Source organism: Triticum urartu, chromosome 3 (genome assembly GCF_003073215.2).
Source record: "Triticum urartu cultivar G1812 chromosome 3, Tu2.1, whole genome shotgun sequence".
Lineage (NCBI taxonomy): Eukaryota > Viridiplantae > Streptophyta > Magnoliopsida > Poales > Poaceae > Triticum > Triticum urartu.
In genome coordinates, this window is record NC_053024.1 from 741,500,502 (window position 1) to 741,513,863 (window position 13,362).

General features: G+C 41.5%; 1 protein-coding gene across 1 annotated transcript; it reads right to left on the reverse strand.

Moving 5' to 3' along the window:
* Window positions 1–7,611: 7,611 nt before the first annotated feature.
* Window positions 7,612–10,353, reverse strand: LOC125546380 (pectin acetylesterase 5-like). Its single transcript, XM_048710636.1, has 12 exons — window positions 10,137–10,353; window positions 9,996–10,078; window positions 9,615–9,741; window positions 9,375–9,454; window positions 9,211–9,300; window positions 8,981–9,105; window positions 8,846–8,906; window positions 8,532–8,585; window positions 8,369–8,446; window positions 8,185–8,290; window positions 7,953–8,104; window positions 7,612–7,868 (listed from the first exon to the last, which is right to left on the reverse strand). Exons 1-12 carry the CDS (start codon window positions 10,351–10,353, stop codon window positions 7,758–7,760), a joined length of 1,284 nt encoding a protein of 427 aa, XP_048566593.1. The 3' UTR covers window positions 7,612–7,757.
* Between the last annotated feature and the right edge of the window lie 3,009 nt (window positions 10,354–13,362).

Genomic DNA, 13,362 nt, shown 5'->3' on the forward strand with positions numbered 1-13,362 from the left:
ATCTGAATAGTTGTTCAAAGTTACATCCACTTCATGCGACCAAAATAAGGCCAATCCGCCACTTAAGCCAGAACTTCTTACGGGCACACCAGAAACACCGCACCTAGTAAACGACACCTTTTGCGCTAAGTAAGAATCGATCTATCACCTACTACAAGGCAGAACTCTGGCTCACGTCTAGCGCGGTGATACTGGGCCGGCCCAGTATTGTAGCCATGAAATTGTATTTTTATTCTCTGTGGTTCAGGGCCGGCCCTGAGCATTTGCAGCCGGTTCGGTCACACGGGTCCCCCGCCGATTAGGCATACATATATACTAATAGAATCAAGCAGCTGGAAAATCCTATATGACGCACGTTGCATCAAGTTGTCGAGCTTTCGCAAGGGTTTGAGAGCGAGAGAGGATCTGGGCTGGCCCGCCCAGCACTTCAACCATTCCAGTTTTGGGACCTGCCAGCAGGTTTCTAGTGTTGACACCAGATTTTGGCACGGTGAAGAACTTAATTAAGATGGTCTCAAATGGAGAAGTGCTCAAAGTGAGAAAGTTCCGTATCGTCAAAAGGAAAAACTTTGATATTTGGGCCATAGTCATCCGGTCTCATCTCTAAGGCCGAAGTTCTGTTCAAAGTACTCGGATTTTGTATTCAGAATACTATTCGGCTGATTACGCCCCCAAGATGGTCTCGTATGGGAAAAGTTTCAACTGCAAAGTTCTTCGTCTCGTCGAAACAGACGATTTTTATAGAAGAATCGTCCCCATCCGAGGTTGTATGCGAAAGTTACAGGCAAAATCGTGCGCTGCAGCAGTGTTTGGCCGGATCATCCGGGCCAGGGCCCGGATCATCCGGGAAATTGAAGCACCGAAAACAACAAAAGGTTTATGATGAAGCCGGATGATCTGGGTCCAGTCCCGAATGATCCGGGTGGAGGCCGGAAAATCCGGATAGAAGTCCGGACGTCCGGACAGCTTTTTCTACTACAGACTTTAGAAAAACGGCCCGAAACACCATCAAGATGGCCTCACATCGAAAAGTGTTCAACATTAAAGTTGTGCGTCTCGTCGATGCGGTTGATTTTGATATAAAAACGTCCAAATCCAAGGTCGTATGTGGATTCTAGAGCCAAAACAGTGAGTTGCTATCAGAAAACTGGGCTAGGCCGGATCATCCGGGCCGGAGGTCGTGAGAAGTCCGAGTTTGGTTAGATTTTGATGATTTGGACGGCAAGGCAAGTCCTTTTCTTGTACGGGAAGTCCATCCGCCTCTTATATAGATAAGAGGTGACGGCTGATTGAACAACAACACACAATCGAAGCCAACCCTAATTCTTCTTATTTCTCATTCTTCGTTTGTTCTTCTTCATTGCAGGGCGGCGAACCTCGAGGCCCTAGGGGCGGTCAAGCCGACCTAGGGCAGCCCATAGCCGCCGCGCGCCCTGACGGGGTCCCTTCCGGGCGCGTGGGTTTTCGGGTCTACAAAAGCGCCCGCCGGATTGTCTTGCGTACCGCGCTTTCGGCGGGTCTCCTTCGACGTGAGCTGCGGTGCATCACCCTCGGCGTTGGAAGTACACGGTGAAGTATTCGTGTGCGAACACACTTTTTGGCGACTCCGCTAAGGATCGAAGCTTTGAACGGTCTCCGGCCCGTTCTTGCTACGAAGAGATCGTCATCTAGGGTTTGCAATCTACAAAGGTAACATGAATACCCAATTCACTTATGTAGATGCAAATAATGCATATGTTGTTGCTAGATCGTTTAATGAGCATAATGTATCGGCTAGCCCTAGCTTTATCAATCATGCATTTAATTATGTGCAAGAGGCGATGCAACAAAATCTCCATGCTTCTACCTCATATAATTTTAGCAACATGGAACATATGTATACGAACTCTCATGCATCAGCAGCCCCACAAATCCATATGCCGATGAACAACATGATGAGTTATGTTAATCAAGTTGAAACACTTCACATAGGAACTTCTGATAGTATGCAACAAAGTGTTTCACATTTTTATTCATCGGCAACTAGCTTGCAATATGTTAATCAAAACATGCCGGTGGATACGGGAATTGGCTATGCTACTACTAGTTATCCGGCCAATTACCCTCAATCATCATATGCTACACCTCATGCTACTAATTGTTTGGCACCATATGCAACTATGGGTATTCATAATTCGGCTTCGCACCTTCACGCTAATAGCCGAATAAGTGAAAATTCTATAGGATCACATGTGTCTTCACCTAGTATCGTAGCATACAATGTTTCCCTTGCAAAATTACAGAATTTTGGTGACATCGTTACCAAAAGAGTCTAAAAGTGTCGGGGGGCAATTCTATCCAGATTGGGTCATTAAGAAAAATCTTACGTCTTTTTAGGACGAATGCAATGTTGTTCTACATGAATTAATAAAAGAGGGAAAGCCTATTAATTCTGCTGCAATTCAAGCTAGATTATGTCAAAAAGAGAAAGCATTGGGTGTGGATAGAATTATCAAAAAAGATGGTGATTCAGATAACAAAGTTAATTCGGCTATTGAAAAGACCGAATCAAATATTACGTATGTCGAATCTATTCTAGAAAAACAGGATGACAAGGTGTTGGGGAGCTATTCGAAAGAGGAACAACCTATCGTTCAAGTAACACAACCATCATGCTCTCCCAATGTGTTTGAAAAGGTATGTCTGGCAAGTGATTTACCTATCTTCCGATTTGGTTGCAACTTTATCGTTGATGCTTCTATAAGAGAAATTCTCATAAGTAATTTTGAAAGACCAATGACGAAGGGAAATTTACTTGTTAGCAATAAAACTGTTATAGAACATATCGGTCAATCTATTGTGCCATTTATAAAGACCGATAGTGACCTATTATTGCAGCCAAAGTTTTTCCCATTGTTTTATCAAAATTTCATATCTAATTGGGTAGCTTTCCTTGTTTCTTACTTGGCTTGCACTTGGTCTCAATTGAGACATGTGTATTCTAACTATTTTCGTTTCAGAAATTTAAAGCCAAGGTCAAATTCTTTTGAGAAATCCGATGCTAATATAATATCTTATCCAAATACATCGGAGATAGGGTGTAAAACACAATGCATAGCCGAACGGGGAGATTCTAAATCTGAACCATTCATTTGCTTACTTACAAAGCCGTTCGCACACCAAGATCGGCTAAAAACAAAACGTATACCTTCGATTCAAACATTTGCGATCAAATCTTTGATTTGTTGTTGAAAAATAATTACATTAGAATTCTTGATCACCATGTCAAGACATCTATCCAAGGACAAATTTATTGTAAGTTGCATGATTCGTTCAAGCATAGTATTGAGGATTGCAACATGTTTCGTCAAATAGTTAAATCGGCCATTGATAAAGGACGATTGAAATTTGTTGAGACACCAAGAAATGACGAGTCCATTCCAATTGGTCCCAATGGTAAAAGGTTTTTGCATCGGCTGCTTCAAGCCGATCCATTTAAAGAGAAGGTAAAAACTGCAAGTGATGGGATCAAGCTTTCAAGTAAAGAAATTATTGAAGAGCATAATGAACATAATCTTGAGGGCGAGAATTCCATCGGAGTTACAATGGAGATGCCAAGGACTGGGGGGCAACAAGAAAATCCAAAGATCGGTGCAAGCACAACCAAAGAAAATAAAGGCCGACGTAAGCACAAAGATAAAAAGTCGAAAGTCACTTTCGCACAACTATTGGAAAAATATCAGAAGATAAGTGAGGAGAACAGTGCTTATCGTCCAACTAATGCAAAGGCATCAAGATCACCCCATAGGCGCAAACCCAAGGATCGGTATTGGCAAAATGAGAACTCTAATGCGGTATATTCATATCCATACTTTGTGCCGCCAATGCCAATGCCATGGATACCTTCCTATGACCATGTAAATCCATATCCATCGTGGGACAGGTATGATACATGGGCGCATTCTTCATCTTATTTTAGATCATCTCACAAACATTATGCAGCTCCAAAAAGATCAACATTTGAACAATCACATGTCAAAGACAATTTCAATCATAAGGAATCGGTCCGGAGCTCAATGAACAAGAATGAGGTGGTCAAGCAAGTCTACCGCGTCAAACGAGATGGTCGTAAGAGTGCCACTTCAGATATGATCTCAAATGAAAAAGAGCCAAGTAAAGTGTCGACATTGGCTCAAAAGGCAATAAGGCAAATCAATCAAGTGCCAAATCTGAAGGGAAGAAGTTGAGAGTGCATAAGGTAAAACAAGAATTGACATTACTTCAAACAAAATCGCAGCCGGGGTGCCCACTCGGCTTATCATATTGGCAAAAGAAGAAGTTGCAAAAGCTTAGTGCACAAGAACTTGAAAAGAGAAACATGGCATGGGTTCCCAAAGGAAGTATTGAAAATAAGAATTATGTGCAAGCTTCCTTTACAAGGAGTGCGGCAAATGTGAAGAAGGAAAAGAGTGAAAACTATGAAGGACCAAGCCAAAGGTTTCAACATCTTTGGTCCACACATTATCCATTTTCTTCAACAATGTCGTTGATGCCTATGCCATGGAATTTCTCATCAGGTATGATTGGTTACCCTCAATGGGCTTATTTTAAACCATGGATGCAATATAATTTCTTACATCATGAAAGGGTATTACCAAATCATCATATGTTTGATTAGCTTTAATTTTGTTGCTAATCCAAATGGCTGATATATACTTATCGTCCTAAGAACATAAAATGGACGATGGAGTGTTGACATCGTCCTTAGGAAAAGCATCGTGCAAGTTATTTTTCGGCACACAAGTTTGCCGAAAAACAGAGGGCATGTGTTGACACCAGATTTTGGCACGGTGAAGAACTTAATTAAGATGGCCTCAAATGGAGAAGTGCTCAAAGTGAGAAAGTTCCGTATCGTCAAAAGGAAAAACTTTGATATTTGGGCCATAGTCATCCGGTCTCATCTCTAAGGCCGAAGTTATGTTTGAAGTACTCAGATTTTGTATTCAGAACACTATTCGGCTGATTACGCCCCCAAGATGGTCTCGTATGGGAAACGTTTCAACTGCAAAGTTCTTCGTCTCGTCGAAACGGACGATTTTGATATAAGAATCGTCCCCATTCAAGGTCGTATGCGAAAGTTACAGGCAAAATCGTGCGCTGCAGCAGTGTTTGGCCGGATCATCCGGGCCGGGGCCCGGATCATCCGGGAAATTGAAGCACTGAAAACAACAAAAGGTTTATGATAAAGCCGGATGATCTGGGTCCATTCTTAGATGATCGGGATGGAGGCCGGACAATCCGGATAGAAGTCCGGACGTCCGTACAGCTTTTTCTACTACAGACTTTAGAAAACGGCCCGAAACACCATCAAGATGGCCTCGGATCGAAAAGTGCTCAGCATGAAAGTTGTGCGTCTCGTCGAGACCGTTGATTTTGATACAAAAAACGTCCAAATCCGAGGTCGTATGTGGATTCTAGAGCCAAAACAATGAGCTGCAATCAGAAAACTGGGCTAGGCCGGATCATCCGGGCCTAGAGCCGGACATCCGGGCCGGAGGTCGTGAGAAGTCTGAGTTTGGTTCGATTTTGATGATTTAGACGGCAAGGCAAGTCCTTTTCTTGTATGGGAAGTCCATCCGCCTCTTATATAGATAAGAGGTGACGGCCGATTGGACAACACCACACAATCGAATAAATCTATCTATATCTTTTACCTTTACTTCTCCTTCTCCCTTGTTCTTCTTCTTCCTCGTTTTTCGTTCGTTCTTCTTCATTGCAGGGCGGCGAATCTCGAATCCCTAGGGGCGGTTAGGCCGACCTAGGGCAGCCCATAGCCGCTGCGCGCCCTGACGAGGTCCCTCCCGGGCGTGTGGGGTTTCGGGTCCTCAAAAGCACCCGCTGGATTGCTTGCGTACCGCGCTTCCGGACGGGTCTCCTTCGACGTGAGCTGCGGTGCATCACCCTCGGTGTTGGAGGTACACGGTGACGTGTTCGTGTGCGAACACCTAGCTGCTTTTTTCGGTTTTGGGAACCTTCTAGGAGGTTCCTAAACCGGTTTTTTTTCTGTTTCAATTTATTCTTCTTTTTTCTTCTTTCTTCTTTCCTGTTTCTTTTTTATTTTCTCTCATTTTTTCTGTTTCTGTTTATTTCATTTTTATTTTTTGTTTCTATTTCAAAAAATGTTTGTGTTTCTTAAAATTGTCCACAAATTTATAATTTTTTTGCATCTTACAAAAATTTGGGATTTAAGAAAAATCATTTTCAAAAAATGTTCATCTTTCCAAAAATTGTTCACGTTCTCAAAACATTTCCACCGTTTCAAAAAATGTTCGCTTTTTCAAAACACTTTTGCGTTTCCAATTTTTTTTCCTTTTTTCATAAAAAGAAGAAAATTTAAAAAATATTCATATTTAAACAAATTTTTCATGTTTTCCAATTTGTTCTGCAATTTCAAAAAATGTTTGTGTTTTCAGAAAACATTTGTATTTCAAAAAATAGTTCGTGTTTTAAAATATTGTTCCCAAATTTCAAAAAATGTTCCTATTTTGAAGTTTGTTTGGTAGTTTTAAATAATGTTCACGTTTTCTAATTTTCTTAAGAGTTTAAAATATTAATCACGTTTTAAAAAATGTTCAGATGTTCAAAAAAATGTTCATGTTTTTAGAAATGTTTGTGTTTTTCAACAAAATATATTGACAAATGTTCTCGTTTCATTAATTTTTATATATTTTTTAAAACAAACATGAACAAATTTTGAAATCCTAAACATTTTTTCAGAAACCAATAATTTCTTAAAATATGAAAAAAAAAATTGAATTTCTGAACAAATTTCAGTATCGAGAGCATTTTTTGGAATTTTGAGCAAAAAAAAAACAAAAATACAAAATTGAAAATCTGAAAAAAGAAGGAAAAAAGTTTGGATCTGCGTTGTTTTTGTTCTTATTAACTTGAACTGCCCAGTAATCTTACGCGTTGATTATCTCTGGTTGATAGTTGGAAACACACAATTTTTTGTGAATTTATGCTACAATGCTTGATCGCTTCTCCGTACAGATCTGCTCATGCGTCAGCCCAGTCGGTCGTCTGTGCGTTTGCCCAACAGACTGCCGCAATAAGCGGCAGATAGGAGCTCCCAGACTGCTACTTAATAGTTAGTACCCGCCCACCATACAACAACACTCTTAAGCCCAAAATAAATAAATTAAGAATAATACCTTCGAAGATAATTCGAGAAACAAGACGAGCATCATCGGCGTATGTGTGGCGAGCGCCCGACTGTGGGTTTTTTTTATGATCCTGATGAACAAGCGCTGACCCAGCCAAACATATAGAAAATATTGAGGATATATCGAACATCTAATAAAAATCATTCTCAAGTTCAAATTTTTGTTTCGAGAAACAAAAAGAACCAATCATCTGCACAATGATTTTTTTCGTTTTCACCCTTCTCCATTCTAAACTTGGAACATGTTATGATTTCTCTTTTATGTTTTCCCAAACCACAAATAAATGTGAATTGAAATTTTGAAGAAACATATATTTTTCAGAAATTTCCCATGCTAATTTAGTGCATGTACGGTAAATAATTTCAGATGTTCACACAGCGGAACTTTTCACTTGACGTGTTGTCATTCAGTTGAGCATACTCTTTTCATGCTAAGTTTTCATTATTTTCACTATGATATCCAATACTGCATAATTCTAGATGCATTTGCCCCTTCTTTCTTGAATCTTCCCATAGTAAATCTCGTTGCGATCCAGTGAAGTGTAGTAATAAATCATGGCGGCAACTGTCTGCTGCATGTTGGGTTGCATGGGTACTCGCAGTCAATCTCTTTCACTCTTTCGCTACATCCACATTGCCAATCTCCTACAGCCTCAGCAATTGTCTGAACAAAATAGTGAGGATGTGCTGCAAGGCGATTAAGTTGGGTAACGCCAGGGTTTTCCCAGTCACGACGTTGTAAAACGACGGCCAGTGAATTGTAATACGACTCACTATAGGGCGAATTCCAAGAGATGTCAGAGACCGTTTGGCAGTGAGTGAAGCATGAATCAATGAACAATCCCCATCCCTCTTTATCTTCGACAACCTTCAATGCATCCACCATCGCGTTCCTGAATCCTATCGATGCAGAAGCAGATTATTTATTTGTTTCGAGAAACAAAGAAGGAAATATGAATGGATTGACTAGACAAGCTAACCGTTAAGGAATTCCATTTGTGTGGAATTGCAGTTCCGGATATTATGTTTGCAACACAACCACGAATTATCAGGAGCCAACGAATCCGGTATGAGAACATATCGTACCTATGGAGAAAGAATCATGGATAAATCAATGAGAAACTTAAAAGAGAAGAAGGAGAGGAAGAAAAGATTTCAAAATACCTGAAAAGAATCGTATGCAGAGTTGAGAATAAACATTGGGCTGTGGATACTCTTTATAAGCTCAGCGGGGAAGAAACACTAGGGGAAGAAACAGAGTTACCAACGTAATATGATGACAGATGTAAGCATGGGAATTAGAACGAGTTAGACAAGGGGGGACTACCTCTTTTGGCTCCTTTTTGGCAAGGCAGTCCTTGGGCAACACGTTTCTAATATTCTGCAATAAGTTTAGCAAAAACAATAGAGGGGAAAAGAACTCAATGGCATTTCGTACAAAGCGGCATCCATTACATGAAATTTTGCAATATTCTAGTCAGTGTTGGCACAAATTAACCACATGAAAAGAAAAACAGAGTTCTAAAAAGCTTGATCTATTAGTCATATTTTACAGAAGTACACAAAGGATGAGGTGATCAAACGACTTGATCATAACATACGGAATGTCTTTTAAAGTTTGAGGCATTTCCAAGAGCTAACCTGGAGCTGAACAACACCATCGAAGACAGACCAAAAGGTCCTTTCTCCAGATATATCCTTTCTATATCAAACAAAAAGTGGTACTTCAATTCACATACCATGCTAGTGGATTACATTTACTATCAAGAATCTTACACGTCAAGAAAAAACCCAGCATCGGCAAGGCATTTAACTGAAACCTCCTGAGGAAATTTTGCACTAAAATCATCGCAGTGTAGCATCGTGGCTAGAGCACCAGCAGAGCAACCTGTAAGAAGAACCTGAAATGTGTAGAAAGATAAGTAATTTTTTCATTTTCATATTTTTCTTGTTCACATCTAATGTTTCGTCTAAAAACTGTATGAACTAAGTAAATTAGGTATGACCTTTGTAGCATTGGCAAGTCCCTTTTCCATGACTTCATCAATAACTGCCTCATAGATGCGCAATCCTCTGAAGTAAAGTGTACTTCCATCCTACATCATCACCAACATAACATCACTTCAAGCAACCAAAATAGCGACATCGTACCAGGATTCAGAATAATCACCGGCGCTTGACCTTCCGCATCCCCAGAAAATGATCCCCCGTCGCAGTAGCGCACATACACTCTGTTCCAGTTGTAGAAATCTAATCGAGCACTAATATACATTAGTGCAAGGACATATCAAAGAGGTAAAAATGAGACGAAAGCCTCACTTTATCCAACCAAACAGGAAGAGAGGCAATGTAAAATTATGGGCCAGATGATGGAAGGGTGTGGTTTGTGGAGAGAAGCGTTGATGATTACCAGGATTCAGTGGCTGATCGCTGCTAAGGATCCCGGCATACAATATCGGTTTCATGAAGTTGGATGAACCGAGCTCGGAATTTCTTCGGCTGGAACAATCCTTGACGGTGCTGCACCAGCCTCCTCCCTGGGTGTTTTTCAGTGGAAAAATATATAGTTCAATCAACTAATTGACCTGCCTTGAATCTACTTTGTACGTGAACAAAGGGAGTGAATATCAACATCATGGTACAAAGGTATAAACAAAACATATGGTTAGGCTTAGTTATTAATATTGTAAGATCACGTCATCATCAGTATGACATTTTTTGTTTTGCTGGTGGCTAAGGAAAGCATAGCAACATATATAGAGTAGGAAAATGGGTGGGTGATACTACCAACCTCTAGATGTATGAGCCAGTTGTTTGCGCCGGTGCCGGAGCCTCTCTGCAGGTGGTAGCCCGGCGGGGTCCCGTCCAAGCACACTGAACTCAAGTTAATCTGAGATGAATGGACGGTAGAATCTAATATAGTGCGGCGTACCTGCTCCCTTCTCCTGCGCACCGGAAAGGAGGGTCAGCGGGACTGTCTCCGGCGGCGTCGCGCAGAACATCATAGGAGGGAGAAGGCCGGCGGCGGAAGGCAGCAGCAGGAGCAGGACTGCCGCCGAGAGGCCCCATGCATGGCGGCAATCCCGCGCACGCCGGCGCTGCGCCGTGTGGAGGAGGAGCTGCTCGGCCTGGGCTGTCCCTGGTGCCATTGCAGTCAAGGGACAAGAGAATAAGGAGAAGAATGGTTGGATCACTGCTGCTGCGGCTTCTTCTCATGAAATATTGTTGCCCCATTCGTCGTTTTCCCCGTCCTCCTTTGTAAGTTGGCCCGCTGTTAAACAAATGCGCCAAATTTTCTTACATCCAAGATTAGATCAGACAGATAGCAACATCTACGTCATCCTCATTTACAGAAAGTACCTATAGTTGCATTTTGTTCTTTTTTCTCCGTTTTCCATTCTCAAGTTACCGAGTACCGGCCGGTTTGCTGAGTGCATAATGTCTGACACACGGTAAATGATAAGGAAATCGAGTGCGAAAAAGAAAACGCTCAGCAAAAGCCTGACACTCTCGGTGAAGACGTGCTTCGCAGAGTGTTGCCTGCATAGCAGCAAAGACGTGCTTTGCCGCGTGTTCAGCTTTGCCGAGTTGGCATTCGCGGCGAACATTTTTTTTTCCTTTTTCTTCTTCTTTCTTTTCTTTTGTTGATTGTTTGTTTTATTTTTTTCCTTTTATGCTATGTTCTTTTTTACATTAGTTTTTTTTTGCTTTCTTTCCCTCTCTCTAGGCATTTAATGAACTTTTAAGCATTTAGTGAATATAATTTACTATCAAGTGCATTAAAAAATGGTAAAATTAGGTTGAAAATCATATTTGTACTTTTAATCTAGGGTCTGGCTAGGACTCAGTCGACTGAGACTTCGCGAAGTCTCAGTCGGCTGACGTCATTCTACACGTCATGCACAATCTGCATTGTCCTGTTTTCGTGGCACGATCTACTCTGTTTGGGCTTTTCTTGGGCCTTTTTCTGTTCTATTTTTCTCTGGTGTTGCCCTCGTTATTTTGGGCTGTCCACGTTTCTATTTGGGGGTAGTGGTTGGCTGTTGTATTTTCTTATTTTGTCTAGTGCCTTTTGATTTGAAAATGGATGAAAAAAAAAGCCTAACTATGAGACATCACACCACACATGTGAAAATGTGTTGCTTGGAAAACATGCAATTGCACTTGGAGGCGACACTTGCAGTTGCGTGCCTAGTGGCAAACACGCAACTGCCCCTCTCCCTCGACAAAACTCCACTCACTTGCATTCGCATGGAAGACACGCAGTTGCAGTCGAAGGACACACTTGCAGTTGCATGCTTAGTGGCAGGGGGTCCCCACCCCCCCCACCCCCCCCGGCAGCGCCCCCCACCCCCCCCCCCCCCCCCCTCAATTGAACACCACAGAGTTGCAGTCAAGGGTGACACTTGCAGTTGCGAAACACCATATATTACAATCACGCTGAAGACATGCCATTGCAGTCGGTGGTGACACTTGCAGTTGCATGCCTATCGACAGACAAGCAACTGTTCTCGCGACAAAACACCACAGAGCTGCAGTCGAGAGCGACACTTGCAGTTGCATGCCCAGTGACAGACATGCAATTGGCCCTTCCCCGAACAAAACATCACAGAGTTGCAGTCACGTCAAAGATATGCAGTTGCAGTTGGGACACGATAGTTGCAGTTGCGTAACTAGTGGTAGACATGCAACTCTCCTCCTCCCTAAAAAACACCACCGAGTTAGAGTCACGTTGAAGACATATAGTTGCATTCGAGGTGATTGTCCAACCATACAACAATATTTTCAATTTTCAAAATTACAAGTTGTTGTTTAATAAAAAAAACCAAAAGTAGCAAGAATCGTGCTATTAGCAAAAAAAATTTGAAAAGAGCAATCAAAAGAGAAGAGGAAAAGGGAAACAAGAAAATGCTAAAAATACAAGTAAAAAATCAACATCACAAGAAACACATAAAGAAAAATATATTGAAAGTCTTTTGTAGAAAAAATATAAAGAAACAGTAGAAATCGATACAAATAGTTGTCCGGATAGTTCGCAACTGCTTCCGTCCCCCTCTTCGAGCGGTCTGTTTCCCCCGCTGAAAAATTGCTGCCCGAAAAAAAAAGTTCTAACCAGATAAGAAAAGAAACTCTTAAGCCCAGCTCATAGCGCATACCTGACCGACACCAGAGAAACAAAAAAACAGCACAAGAAAAAGAAACATGCCGGTCACGCACCACCAAATTGAGAAAAAAAACATATAGCTTGATAGATTCCTCTGATATCCAAACACACATACAGAGAGTCTAAAACAAAATCACACACAAGCTAGATTTCTTGCACGCCTAGGAAAAAGGCCTAGCAGATAAAGAAGAGCCCCCTCTTTGGCATCACGTATCCCTGCCCAACACAAGGAGTAAAAAAAAACCAAGAAAAAGGAACAGGCCAATCACGCCGTAGCAGGCTGAAACGACACGAGACAAGTAACAGTCGTGAATCTTGAAGCAATGTCCATCCAACGCTCGGTGCGTCGACTGAGACTTGCGGCTGAGATTTAGCACAACCGTTTAATCTATGTTTACGCCTTTTCCAAGAAAGTAAAAGGAATTCCAAACATGAAGGTCATTATTATTTTTATTCCAAAAAATGCATGTCTCTGGTTTTGCACAAAAAACATGATGTACACAGCTTAGAAAGCTGCTCCGGGTGGATATATATCATGATGGCCTCGCACGGATTTTTCTTACGTCTAAATCGATGCCTCCGCGCGTCGAGATTCACTCGCATGATGGATATATATCAAGAATTCAAGATCGGATCAGACGCCATCCCTATTTGTAAAAGGAGTACTCCTTTTTATATTCTCAGCCTACAATGTTAGGGAATTCTCCTTTTTGTTTCTTGAGACGAAAGCTGGCTGTGAATTGAAATTTGAAGCAGCGTTTGGTGAACTAAGAAAAACAACTCCGCTCCTTCTTTTGGAAATTCCACATACCGGCTTGGCGCTTTAACTATAAAATACAACAACAAAGCCTTTTGAGTCTCAAACAAGTTGTTATAAGCTAGAGTTGAAACCCATACGATCCCGGTAAACAAAAAGAAAAGCTGACTTGCAAAGCAGGCATTACATTTTACATTGGTACATGTAATTTGAGTTTGTGGCCTTGTATATAAAAAT

What these genes read in the sequence shown, in the direction of transcription:
- LOC125546380 (XM_048710636.1), bottom strand. Translation starts at nt 10,353, where the DNA reads ATGGCACCAGGGACAGCCCAGGCCGAGCAGCTCCTCCTCCACACGGCG. An exon ending in TGCGCAGGAGAAGGGAGCAG is followed by an intron (nt 10,079 to 10,136) that starts GTACGCCGCACT and finishes ACTTGAGTTCAG; the next exon opens with TGTGCTTGGACGGGACCCCG. An exon ending in CGATCAGCCACTGAATCCTG is followed by an intron (nt 9,455 to 9,614) that starts GTAATCATCAAC and finishes GTGCTCGATTAG; the next exon opens with ATTTCTACAACTGGAACAGA.